General features: G+C 38.3%; 1 protein-coding gene across 1 annotated transcript; it reads right to left on the bottom strand.

Moving 5' to 3' along the window:
* Positions 1 to 1,456: 1,456 nt before the first annotated feature.
* LOC130048728 (4-aminobutyrate aminotransferase, mitochondrial-like) lies at positions 1,457 to 10,918 on the bottom strand. The gene is made up of 13 exons (XM_056145770.1): positions 10,870 to 10,918; positions 10,562 to 10,698; positions 10,008 to 10,125; positions 9,724 to 9,773; positions 9,363 to 9,443; positions 9,155 to 9,247; positions 8,521 to 8,647; positions 7,599 to 7,747; positions 6,673 to 6,810; positions 5,968 to 6,135; positions 4,772 to 4,918; positions 3,376 to 3,487; positions 1,457 to 1,763 (listed from the first exon to the last, which is right to left on the bottom strand). The coding sequence occupies exons 1-13, from the start codon at positions 10,916 to 10,918 to the stop codon at positions 1,639 to 1,641; spliced, it is 1,494 nt and encodes a 497-aa protein (XP_056001745.1). The 3' UTR covers positions 1,457 to 1,638.
* Positions 10,919 to 14,258: the final 3,340 nt, after the last annotated feature.

Raw genomic sequence — 14,258 nt, forward strand, 5'->3', positions numbered from 1 at the left:
CGATACCATATCAAAAGAAGTCCAATATTTCACATTCTTCGAAAACGAACAACTTAGCATATGATATAACATTATGTATATTGATTGGAAAAAGACTCTGTGGTATCCAGGTAGTTTAATATTCATAAAAGGATGATACGGGAATGAAAGCCATTACTTCTTCAGAAAGTAACACAATCAGCTGGAAATGATAAAGCCTCGCTAGGATGGAGAAAGGCGATATTTAGCATGCTATACATCGTCCGTAGGTACATTAGGTGGAAGTACATGTCGAGTGTTGTTTGAGTATATTTGAACACTGACGTAGTGACGTAAGCCATCTCATCTCAGACTAACTCAGTGAGAGTTTGGGAGAAACAGTACTGAGTAGGCTAATCTAATGTAATGTCATTCTAGCTGCTATATTACAAGAAGTTACTAACAATACGTGCCGTGTGCGACCTTGCGTTTTCTCGCTAAGATATGATAGACAGACCACGATACAAATATTTCGTCTTGATTTAGTATAGTCCCGTTAGATGCCCTTCAATTACAACCAAACGTGTCCTTCCTGGAGCCGTTATCCCTCCCAAAACCATAACACTTCTTCCTCCAATCTTATCTGACGGCACTGAGTAACACAGCCTTCTCGGGGTTGACGGTAATCCTGGGTAGGCCCGTTACAACTATCACAGTTCGTCCGCTGCAAAAAACCTGGGTAGGACTGTCACAACTATTACAGTTCGTCTGCAAAAAATCCAGCATACAGACAAATACTATTGGTGAACCGCAAATGCCTCTCGCAGTACTAGTTTGCAACAAAGAATTGAGATACTTGATGAATCCTTCAAGCTGATCAATGCAAAACTGGGCGAATGATAGGACGTCGCGCGGGCGGATGTGACGTCCAAGAATCTCATCCGGACTGTTCTTAATTTGATCTTCCGGAGTCTAGGGATGACCCTAAGAGTTAATTGCAAAGCAGATGGCTGGAAGCGATTTATAATAGGACTTGTTGGTCTTGTCGATGTGACAGGGATGTTCAGAGCGAGGAGGATCGATCTCTTGCCGTATTTACTTGGTTTTTTACAACTCGAGAATGTTGAAATTCATAAAGAGACGCCATCCATCACCAGTGTTAGATTACCAGAAACGTCTTCACAATGGAGCGACGTCCTGATTGCGGCATACTATTGTCACACAACCCATCAAATTTATTCAGCTGCGGTAAATCACACCATTAATTTGCATTTTCTTGATCTTGAGAATTATCTACACTCGCAGAAATACAGACATTGTGAATCCATATATCGCAGCAACCAGCCGGGGCTCACAGCCGAGATTCCAAATGCTATAGCCAAGCCAAATCTCACCGGATGTCACATAGGTATTCAATTTGCTAATGTTGTAAAATGGATGATTCCTCCTCCCCAATTCTACCAAATCTGCTTGCATGATTAATGAAAGCAACGACATATCAAATTTTACTCTTTAATATTGTAGCTATTACGCATGCAATACCGTCAAAATATACCAATATATACATTATTTTAAGCGGTATTCTTGCATTCTCCTCATAAGGCATTGATTGTCAGTTCGTATGCTTCGCAGACGTGAAGTAACTTTAGTAAGCAGGGTACGGTAGATCTGACTGAATGATTACGCCATTATGTCTTTGACTGTTGATTCTAAAACTTCCAGGAAAATGTCACTATGAACCTTTGTAAAGATTAAGGATGGTCTAAGTCTTAGGGATCTGTCACCACTGGGGCCGGTGTTTACACCTACAAGAATTGAATATCAATAATATTAGAGGTAGCTCAGTCATACAGTGAAAGCTTCCCTCTGAAGATTTCAACATATCCATGTAACATACTGGCAGATTTTCAATATATCTTTATGAAGTTTCCCTGTTTTGGAGAATTCTGAATACATGTTTATGAAACAAACAAATGAAACAAAACGTTAAAAGCAAAGAAAGTTTTTCTACAATCCAATTTAGCTTCCTCATTGTTAAATGTGGAATCATTCTATCAAAAGACCTGGATAGATCGATATGAAAACGAATCCGTGAAAAGATAGTAATCAGCGGTCCATGACAGAGGACATAAAATGTCTTCTTAATCCTTATAATATGTATTTGTCTTCCTAACCCTTATAATATGTATATATCTTCCTAACCAGGGGCGGATCCAGGAATTGCGGTTACGGAGGACACAACTTTCTGAGGCAGGGCCCCCGGAAGCTCCAGGATTTTACAAGGTTTATAGGGCTTGAAATATGTCTCCTATTTAAGTCATTTGTACTATTTTCTAGTTTTTTGATGGTGTTTTGAAAAAATTAAGTTCTCCCAATAAAGTAATTCAAGAATTCAAAAGATTTGTCATTTATTTCTCCGGGAGTGGAAGAAAGTATTGCTTCTTTTATTGTTTAGTACATTTTTCTAAACAAAATACCACGATTTACCTTAAATTTGAAACATTTAGGGGGGCGCCACCTGCGACCCCCCCCCCCCCCCTTAAATCCACCACTGCTAACCCTTATAATATGTATATGTCTTCCTAACCCTTATAACATGTATATATCTTCGCCAGCCAAGTTTCAAATTAATTCAGATACTCGGTTCCAAAGAACATGAAGAATGTTCTATGGGGTTAAAACTGTTTTATCATATATCAATCGTTCCCCTCTTCTTCCATTTATAAATTTTTATCCATTCATTAACGATTTTCACTAAGTACGACACTCCTTCAAATTTGAAATAAGTAAATTTCAAATAATATTCCTAGGAATATAGACCAGTACGTTTTCGTTTAATTTTGCAGTTTATCTCTTTGACTTCCGGTCTTTGAAACTAATGAACTTTGTCTCATCGCTATTGGTTCATCGGAAGCAATTAAATTTTAAATCAGGATTAATTAAATTCCAAAATCATAACAAGATGTGCTTGTTAAACACAGATGCCTCCGAATTACAGCAAAGTGGAACTGTAAGACATTGTTTTGTTTTTTTTAAACCAAAAACTAGGTCAACGGTCAATGTCACAAGGTTAATAAATCTGGTATCGTTGGAAAGGTCTTCTCACAAAAAAAAAATACATACTTAATAAACAAACAGTACTTCTTACAATTTGAAGGATGTTACTTATAATCAAATTTTCTAAAAGTAGGTCAAAGGTCAATGTAAAGGTCACCAGGTCAATGATTTTGGTGTCAATAGAAAGGTCTTGCCACAAGGAATAGACATACCAAAATATGAAAGGTCAACCTCTTATGGTGTAAAAGATAAAACCCAGGTTAAAGATTTTTGCTACAGATAGACAGACAGACAGGCCAAACCTTCGATTCAGGGCGCATACATGTAAAAGAAGGGTGTGGGGGTAAAACAACGATCCACCTCTGTTTCGTAGACCCTGAATGACTTTATCTCTCTCGGAATTATTTGGAAAATCCACGGAACAGAGAGTCCCAAGACCGCGAGCATTGCGAATGAATGCGGGATACTTCAACTGCAATGAAAAATAAAAATAACACACTGCCATTGATCAATTAAAGACAATGCCTAGAATATAATATGAATGTTTTAAAATTGTTGTAGTAACAGCAAAGTCTCCGTGATTTCCGAACAGGCTACCATCGGAAGACACATGATTGAAAATACAAGCATGTGCAAATCATACCTATGAAGTTGGAACGAGTCGATAATCATCATCAGAGTTATAAAGATTTCAAGTCTTACTCCATGTAAGATTTTGTAATACAGAGGCAATGCAAATGAGGAATTTACACTTGAAACAAAACAAAAAAAAAATTATATCAATTTTAAAAACTCTCTTTTTTTTCTGATCGAAGCACATGAACGAACATTTAAAATAAATCAATGATGCAGTATCTTTAATTATATTCATTTCACTACTTATGGTCTGAAATCTAGAATGTTTGGAAGTAGATTGGCAATACAGATCTAGATGTCTATATCTTTAGAAATGTCAGTGTCGGGAGAGGGCCATAATTCTATAGGATCTTCGTAATGGTGCAAAATATTTATATGAATAACTTGTAATAAGCTCCGTGTGCTGTTTACAGTAAAAAGAGTACCAACTTTGCGCTTGGGCATATCTAATATTAAAGGTTTACAACATTATTGCAGCTACGTCAAACCTAAGACGTTTTGCATAGGTACATGTACTGAAGTCTGTCCGTTCCTTCGCCAAGTGCCGGGTATTTCATATATGATGTACTTAGAAACAGAGGTCCCGTGTTGTGATAGACGTGGACATAATAATGCACCCTGTTATGGCCTTGGGCTTTGATTACTTATAGTAGGTCAAACATGTGCTGCTTCACCTATATCGATATATGAGTGAAAAATTCTGGAATTGAAAACAACAAACAAACCAAACAAACGCTATGCGTTATGTTCGCGATCGGAAACTATCCGTATGATATTCAGTTTTAAATTCTGATCTCCAAAGCAAAACTATCAGCTCTGAAAACACCAGTTAGGCACGTGCTGCACTTGCTAATATCTACAAAAGTACACGAAATGAATCTGGAAATAAAGTGCAATTACGGCCCAAATTTTCTAATAATTGTCTTAAACTATGAACCTGAATTTGTTATATGGCATTGTATGATAGTTTGTTAAAAGTGTGGGTTATCAACAATATTACATGGGGTAACTACTACAAATCAAATAATTAATTGTACTGTTAAATATCAATTCTATTTCGTTCAATCAAAGAAAATATAGTGATATTGTCAATGCTTTAAGGAACACACGTCGTACAAACCTCAATTTCGCGTAGTCCCTTCAGAAGGTGTACCCCTGTACTCGACACCAAATTAAGCAATCTCTCTTCCCTGATTGTGTTTAAGACAGCTCTCAGCAACACCATCTTAGAGGGGTCACCAACCCATGTGTTGAAAATTCGAAAAGCCTGCAAGATTGGAAATTGAAGCTTTATGTGTAGTTTGTTTTGGCATGGTTATATAACAAAGGAATTTCTAGCAAGTGTTGCTTAAATTACAGTAATGGTATCTAACATATACATGTACTACATCTACGAGAAAGGATTGAAGGGCAAATCGTGGGGGTGGGGGTGGGGGTGGTACGGAGTTTGCACTCCCTTTGGTTGAACATTTTAAACAAAAACTGGTGGGTTGTTTTTTTTTTATTTTGGGCTGTTCCATCCTACTTTTTGAGCGGGAAAATCAACACTCTTTGGTCGACACTATCCCTTTGAAAATTTTCTGGATCCGCCCAGTAGACAAGTTTGTAGGTTAGCAGATTGACGCATGAATAAATCAATGGGATTTTGAGTTGACGAGTCAACGCAACGACAAGTCAATGAGTAGTAAGGATGTCGGTAAGATGAATAGAGATAGACACATCGACAATCCATCGGTAGATACGCTGACAAGTGTTGTCGATGGATTGGCGCGTAGACTAGTCGATGTGTCGAAAATTGGACAGGATAGAAGGGAACGTTCCTGTATTTTGAACAGTTCCCAAATTATTGTGGAGATAGCCATTCTCAGTACGCCCAATGAGGACCAATCACCACAGATGTATCACGTGTCAACACATTATTTTTCTTCTTTCACTTTCAACAAGGAAGTTACTACCATAAGGATTTGAGAAACCATTAATCAATTGAACAATGTGTCTGGGACGTCAATAAAAACCATTAATTAATGGGAACAGTGGGTCTGGGGCGTCAATAGAAACCATTAATTAATGGGAACAGTGTGTTTGGGGCGTCAATAGAAACCATTAATTAATGGGAACAGTGTTTCTGGGGGCGTCAATAGAAACCATTAATTAATGGGAACAGTGTGTCTGGGGCGTCAATAGAAACCATTAATTAATGGGAACAGTGGGTCTGGGGCGTCAATAGAAACCATTAATTAATGGGAACAGTGTGTCTGAGGCGTCAATATAAACCATTAACTGCCTACATTTAACATAAAATCATGCGATCATTACCTCCTGTGGCCTCATGTTTTCTCGGTAGTAGAATCCTCCAGTCAACATCTTTTTTCCAAACGCCACGATGTCCGGGGGTTCCGGTAAACTAAAATGTTCATGAGCCCAGAATTTTCCAGTTGATCCACACCCAGTTTGAATTTCATCCATTAACAAAGCTACGCCATTCTGTTTTAAAGCGATGGAGATTCAGTGAATTTTGATGTGTGGTATACAGCAGTAACAGTACAACAGCGCGACTTTAATTGTCTATTTCCCAACACGACACACATTCCAACATACAAGTATACATATAATTTTAGCTGCAGAACTGTAGCTCTCCGAACAAAATTATGTTGACAGGCCGGCAAAGACCTGTAAATTGATTGTTTATCGTCCCTCTAGAGAATTTTTCACTCATATGGAGACGTCTGCATTACCGGTGAATGGCTGCAAAATTTAGGCCTATGCATCCTTTGAGCGAGGAGGGATCTTTATCGTGCCACATATGTTGTGACACGGGGCCTTTGTTTTCGAGGATTCATCCGAAGGACCACCCCATTTAATCGCCTCTTACAACAAGCAAGGGGTACTGAGGACCTATTCTAACCCGGATCCACACGGGACTGTAGCTCTTCACAGTCGGTTTGTCAACTTTATTTTAGAGTTACAGTTCAATTACGAGTGCTTTCAGAAAGAGTGAGCTTGGTCAAGTTTTTCACTTACTTGCTTACATATTTTCTGAAGTTCTTGGAAGAACCATGGACTAGCATGGTTGTCTCCTCCTGCTGATTGTACGGGTTCCACACAGCATCCTGCAACAGGGCGGCCATCTTTCATCTGCCGTTCTATTTTATCTGCCACCTACCAAAGACATTTGGTTAGTATCCTCAATCAGTATCACCAAAGTCATACAGAAAATTGGCTTTTGATTACGCTTTAGGTTCATGTAAATAGGAGCAAATTTTACCAATAAACAAAACTGTCGGCCAGTAATTGTCAATATTAGCTATCTTCGAAAGGGGAACAAGTATTTATTGTATCTCCGATTATCGACCTTCTTTCATCACTCCGGTGCAAAACTTTGTTCCATCACTCCGTTGTTCTTTTACTGACATGTTATGGAACACCTCGGACGATTCTGATTGGTTCTATCATTCCTATACAGATCATCGGGAGCACTTTTCAATAGCACTGACATCGACCGATGGAAAGACGTTTTTAAAACACACACAAACCCCCTGTAAGTGTATCTCATAACCAGTGCGTGTTAGCAACCAGTTTTTCTCAAACTCTCGTTACCTAATTTTAAAGATTTTCAAAAGACACTCGGCAAGCCTTGTGCTTTTGAAAAATTAAGGTAAGGAAACTTGATTTTGAGAAAACATCGGAGACTAACTCACACTAGTTATGGAACCTGTATTTCTGTAGATTCTGGTGAACGTATTTGTATAATGTACAAATGTACATGTACATTCATTCTGAAATGGAAGGTGACTTTGCTGTATCTACTTATATTTCCAGATATTATCACTGGAAATAAAGGGTCACCAAGGAAGCATCTCAGCCACAAAACGTATATCAATATAAGGTCCATCCTAGACATGCTTTTGGAATTATAATGAAGGCGTACTATGGTACCGGAAAATGACCTCACTCAGTGAGCGCTGCTCCTCTTGTCTGTTTTCCTTTTCATGGTCCTCCAAAGGGTACCTCAGAGACGGGAAGGTAGCCACCGGCCACCTCATACTCTTAAGGTCCAACTTTTGCGTCCAGTTGGCGTGACTGACCGATTGTGCACCTGGAACAAAACAACGGTACTCAAAGTAAGATCTGTAGTCTAAGGTATGTATAATACGTGTTTGTGAAACACTGATAGCCCCGTACGGCAGCAAAGTAATTATGGAACCTAAAGAAAGGTCGCATCACAAGAAATACACAGGTGAAATATGAAAGCCCTGGCACTCGGCATTCAAACGTTATGGTCAAGGTTAGCAACCTTTTTTTCAAAAGTAGATCAAACTCCAAAGGTGAAGGCCATGAGTTAAATAATGTTGGTGTCAAAAGAAAGGTCTTGCCACGAGGAATACACATTTGAAATATGAAAATCATAGCACCAAGCGCTCAAAAGTTATCACGAAGGTTATATAATGTTTTGCGGACAAACAAACAGACAGACCAAAATTATCACATATGCCCTTGAATATCCGATTACGAGGACATAAAAAATCGATTCCCGCCGGACAAAAAATTGCAGTATGTAAGCGAGATGAGAAGATTTCTCTTGTTGGTATTAAAGTAAACAATTATAATGATATACCATTTATACAACGAATCATTTATTCATTACTCGTTACTCAATGTACTATCGTGTCACTTCGCTTTATCACTGATTGGCCAAATGGACTTGTTTCAATAAAAGTGAGTTTGGATGACCACACTATCCCATTCTTTCAATGTGATTGGTCACTGAGAACAAATATAAAACCGATGAAATCTACGAGAAGCCTCGCCCAAAAATTGAACGATCAATCAATCGAAGTGATACTCAGTTGTTGGAACGACAGTAGATACCCAAAGTCCATCCATGTGAGGCCCCCGAAAAGGACAGTATAGTGATGTCAGCGCTCCCTGGCGGTATGTTACACATACATGAGGACATCTCTTCTGGTGTAGGGGGCGCTCCGCTCCGCCTTCTTCTCTACAGAGATACATGTAGGAATAGCAACAAACTTAAGGAGGAATGCTACACTGGAGAAATTTGATGTGAATGAAAAGTGTAGAGTATGTACAATATTTTGAAATTGAAAACTTTTAAATTCGCTTTATTTAGTCCCCAAAAAATGCAGTTTTAGCAGAAAGCAATCTGAAAAAATTAAAACCCCTTCTGGACTGGAACACAATACAGTTCAGCAGCAGATGTGCTAACCTACTGAGCTACTCAGTCAGGCAGTGATATTTTAAATGAATAGACAAATATTGCAGATATTTCCATTTATGCTTAAGAAAGTCAGCCATTATGACGGTGTAAAGTACCTCCTTAATGAAATATCTGTTACTGTTTCCGATGTCGTTTTTAAAAATAGAATCATTATCCACTTTAAACTTTGGATCTTAAAAATTTAAAACGTTTAAAACACTGATTATGTTCAAGTAAATACATGCATAATATATTTAATAATTAATCAGTCAATTATAAATGACTTACTTCGTGAGCTATAAACATTGCCTTCAGTCCGTTCTCTATTGTACAGGAACCACAAGACATGGTCTGCACTTGCCTCATACCAGATGGAGCCACCTAAACCACACCACAACGAAAAGTTTCATTGTTAATGTGATGAATTGTTTTAGATATCCGACTGATGGGAGTAATATGATTATGTGGTGTATGGAACATTGAAAAAAACTCTTACTGATAAGAGATCCTTCTTCAGAAGCTGAGTCCAGTCGCTCGGAGGCGATACTCCCAGTGATGGTCGGTTAACGAATGGAGTCTAGATGTTTTAATGAGGGCATCAAATTAGATTTTGTTCATTGCTATTCAGTGGAGGCCTCCCCCCCCCCCCCCCTCTCTCTTAATCTTACGTGTACATACATTAAGATTACTTTTACCTGATGTACTTCTGATGTTATGATAGAATGCACACATACCGGGTATATTGCGTGTTTATAGAGTACATATGTGGAGATAAGCCGTTGTAGTTTTCATAACTCGTGAGGAATTTACCTCACTTATTAAGTGAATGTTCAAACTTTGTTTACATGTAGAGTTACCCAATTCTCCGGTTTCCTCATCGTCTCCATTAGTCTGGGGTGATTGTATCCTACAAAACGAACATTTTCTAATGTATTGTTAGTATAATCCCCGCGCGAGCATGCGGCGGTCTGTTGATTCAAGCAGGTGCACATGTACCAATATTGTTTAATTTGTTGATTTTGGAGTATTAACTCGGATCCATGTCCGCCTAGGACGAAAAACTGAAGAACTATAACGAACTTGATATCTCTTGTCAAAACCATGCAAAAATAAAACCCGCGAAAATAGCAGTCTTGATTACCAAGAGGAATAGACGCCATCTGAGTTAACATGTCTAACATGATATTGCCATCTGCGTCCACTATGTAATTCCCACAGCTTTTGTCGTAGTCTGCGAAAAACGCCACAGCATCTGTGTTCTGTAAAATTAGATTTGTTCATGAATGAATCGTGCACCAAGGACATAGACAGATGTTCTTGACCCATGACCGACATTTCCAACGTCCACACCACACTGGTTTTGACTACGGATTACTCTATTAACCCGATCAAGATATAGGGCTCACGGAGTGTGTGTGACCGATCGACAGGGGATGCGTACTCCTCCTTGACACCAGATCCCACCTCCAGTATGTCCAGGGGTCCGTGTATGCCCTCCTCTTAATGTTGTATTCTTTATAGAATTAAGAGATTGATTGTTGTTCGTTATCTTCACCTTTTCGTGTTGTGTTTGGAAAATTAATATAACTGCCAACTCTGGGTATACATTAAACTTTTTAAATATTATATTTTTTAATGTTATATAAGAATTCCATATTATAAGAGTAGTTCATCGACAATGGCATGTAACTAAACCTGAATTTTATCCAGTTGGTTTAACAGATTCAGGGATTCTGGGCCAGGAATTTGGGATACAACTCTAGGTCCAGTTGGTTCTCCGGAGAATTTGCGTCGAACATATGAACACGTAGCAGTACGTGGTGCGAGATTCACTTGAAAACAAATAGATGTAACGATACATGTATAACAGTTAACTAAAATTGCTGGCATGAATTCAAAAGCACAATCCAAAGTCAAATACTGTATACATATATCTACTAGCCTAAGTATTCATTTTTTCCATTGAGTAGATTTTCTCAAATGTTAATTAAATCAGGAAATACCTCTTTTTGAAAGCAATGGATAAATCGTTTTCCTACTAATCGCTGTCATCATTATAAAAATCTGCAAGTAAACCAGATGCACTGTAAGGTAAGCCCAGTATCAATATAGGACACGGTTCACGTGTGACCCGTGTACAGGTATACCCGCTGAACAGCTCGACAGGTCAGGTTATTAAAACAAGCTAACCAGGTGATCGACATCCACAACTGTCAAAGTAGGACACTTCATGCAGGTGATATAAGATATTGAAACAAAAAGTTTCATAAGAATTCTACATATCATAATGCGATTTTGAGCATTGTCTTCTCGCTTCTCCTTATATTTCAAATACTAGTAAACTCAAACTCTCTCTCTCTCTCGATCTCGAAACCTGTTTATATAGTGAGGACGTCCTCACGATATCTAGAGAATACACGGATATGTTATTGTACAGGCAAAAATGTACTGTGTTATGTACATGTATAGCTAATACTCTCTTTCGAATTGTGAAAAAAAAAAGGTTTTAAGAGAAAATATTAGTGAGAACATGTCCCCAACCACTTGTCCTCACTATAATCTAATATTTTGTATCTACATCTTTTACATGCTGTGGATAACTTTTATGGAGACGTAATTGTTAGGACAGAATTTTGTCCTCATAATATACTTTCTACAGCACAGCAGATAAGAAGAGAGGTATCTAGTGGACTATGTTCAGCAACCTAGAGGACCTAGACTTTCCAAACGACCTTGCAGAGATCTCGGGGAACAAGACCCATCTACAAGAAAAAACAGATCAGCTGAACAAATTTGCCAAACAAACTGGTCTTAACATCAACACCAAAAAGACCAAGGTGATGACAATAAATGCTCCAGTGGAACCTGTGGTTTTAAATGGAGAACCGCTAGAAGAGGTAGAGGACTTCACCTACCTAGGAAACATACTTAGCAGGACAACGGTGCCGGGAAAGACATAAAGGCAAGACTCAACAAAGCACGTGCAGCATTCGCCCAACTCCAAACCATCTGGAAATCAAACAGCTACAGTCTGAGGACCAAAGTCCAACTTTATAACAGCAATGTGAAATCAGTCCTCCTGTATGGGTCTGAATGCTGGCGTGTTATAGACAGTGATATGAGAAAAATTGAGGCCTTCCACAACAGCTGCCTTAGAAAAATAAATAGAATATTTTGGCCAAACAAAATCAGTAATAAAAACCTACACCAAAAGTGCAAAAGCAATAACATCAGCACAGAGATAAAACAAAGAAGAATGAGATGCCTTGGTCACGTAATGAGAATGCCCCAGAACAGGATTCCCAAAGTAGCTCTACACTGGACACCACCTGGAAAGAGGAAAAGAGGCAGACCACGTACCACCTGGAGGAGAACCGTAACATCAGAACTAGAGGAAATGGGCTACTCATGGGGACAGGCACAGTATATTGTCAAGGACAGAGCTAGATGGAGACAACTTGTTGAAGCCTTATGTCTCACCGGGGACGAAGAGGATAAGTAAAATAAGTAAGTAATGTACTTTCTGTCCTCACAACTTCCGTCAAATGGTTAAAAATTGTCCTCACTATACACGTTTTATCACCCCCCCCCCCTTTCTTTCATTTACAAACCAATGAGTTTCATCGCATGGTGACTACTTGTCGCGGCCTTAGATTGCTTGGAACGTCCCAAATATCCTTAACAATTGCGGACTTTCAAACATTTGGCAAAATAACGCATGTAATTCAAACTGGCTAAAGTCAAAAGTCAAACTTACTTTTCTCGATCAATTCCAGCAAAAGTGGAATCCTGACCTCGACATTATTTTAAAACGCTATCAAAATTTATAAACTATAGAATATACAAGGATGAATTAAAATTCGAAAAATATTTGGATATCCTACACAGAAAAGATGCTGTAACCTTTTGTAAATTTAGAATCTGTAATCATTACTTACCTTTTGAAAGTGGACGCTGGCGAAACGAGCCCAGAGAAACAAGACTACATGTTTAATGGCAAATAAAACTTCAAATTACTCGCCCTTGATTACTGGTGGAAGGACACGTTTAGATTAGAAAGTTGTTGAATATTTAGTAACGATGGCGGATTACGGTTCGTAGACCTCGCTGCGCTTAGAGACGAACTTAGAAAACGCATTGCAAGACTCTCTGGGCGGAAAGGAGAGCACGTTGAGAGTTTCAACTGCAACTGCAGTCTCTTGATTGATATAAGAAAACAATGTTTATCACCGAAACAAATACGTCTCAAAAATATCATCACATTAAAAAATATAATGAATTCAAACAAGCAATCTTTTCTAAGAAAATTGTGTTCCTTTATAAGAAATATTAATAAACTATGCTCCCTGGCCCAATGACTATTCGAATCTAAAACTGCATATGTTGACTATCTCCATACTCACGCATGCCTAACATTTAGTGTTATCTTACCGTCACTTTTATATAAAATACCAAATCTCTATACAATTGTGTAAATGTGATGAGAAAAATAAATTCAGTTCAGTTCTGACTCCGACTCTCGATTGAAAATTTCTTTTTATTGTTGATATTCTGGTGGGTCCATTGTGTAAATTTTGCAGCAGATTTTCATTTGTCTCTGGTTTTACACCTATTGTTTTTTTTTTTAATTGTTTTCTCTTTAGGACCTCGCTTCGCAGCTACAGTGACAACTGCAAACTTGTTTATTTCCCAGCCTAGTCTAAGTCCTAATTTTAATCCTGTAGCCATTATTGAGTCCGAAATTCAAAACATTAAACCTGAAAATGAACTGACATTTACACGGTACGTAACTGTAAACTAATAACTAGATATTAAATTGAAATTCCTGACTTATTCGAAATAACTTGTTTATCATTAAACCGACACAGAACAAATTACAGTCTAACTGACCGACTTGTGACTTGGTTAAATGCTCTGAGAAAAAAAACAACTGATCTAAGTTCTAACTAGTATTGAGACATCAAACTTTAATGTTGATTTCAAAAGGCAATTTCGAAGATGCAACACCTACATTGTACAATGTATAGCTATACATGTACAGTCAAGTAATGCGCGCTGGGATATTCATACATTGATCACAACAGACAGAGCATTGTCAGATACCACAGTACTACTCAAATACTTGTACATCTGTACCGAATGCTGTCTCTTTCTTATCGCGATTTGAAATGAATCTGGATCCCTTTCCACAATATCTAAAGCAGGGGCGGATCCAGGAATTGCGGTTACGGGGGCGCCACTTTATGAGGCAAGGGGTCTGGTGACCGCCTTGAGGCCCCTAGTGGGTTCAGGGGGTGGGGCCCAGGGGGCGAAGCTATTGGATTTTATAGATTTTATAGGGCTTGAAATATGTCTCGTATTTTAAGTCATTTCTAATATTTAATAGTAAAAT

The sequence above is a fragment of the Ostrea edulis genome, chromosome 7 (assembly GCF_947568905.1).
Source record: "Ostrea edulis chromosome 7, xbOstEdul1.1, whole genome shotgun sequence".
Taxonomy (NCBI): domain Eukaryota; kingdom Metazoa; phylum Mollusca; class Bivalvia; order Ostreida; family Ostreidae; genus Ostrea; species Ostrea edulis.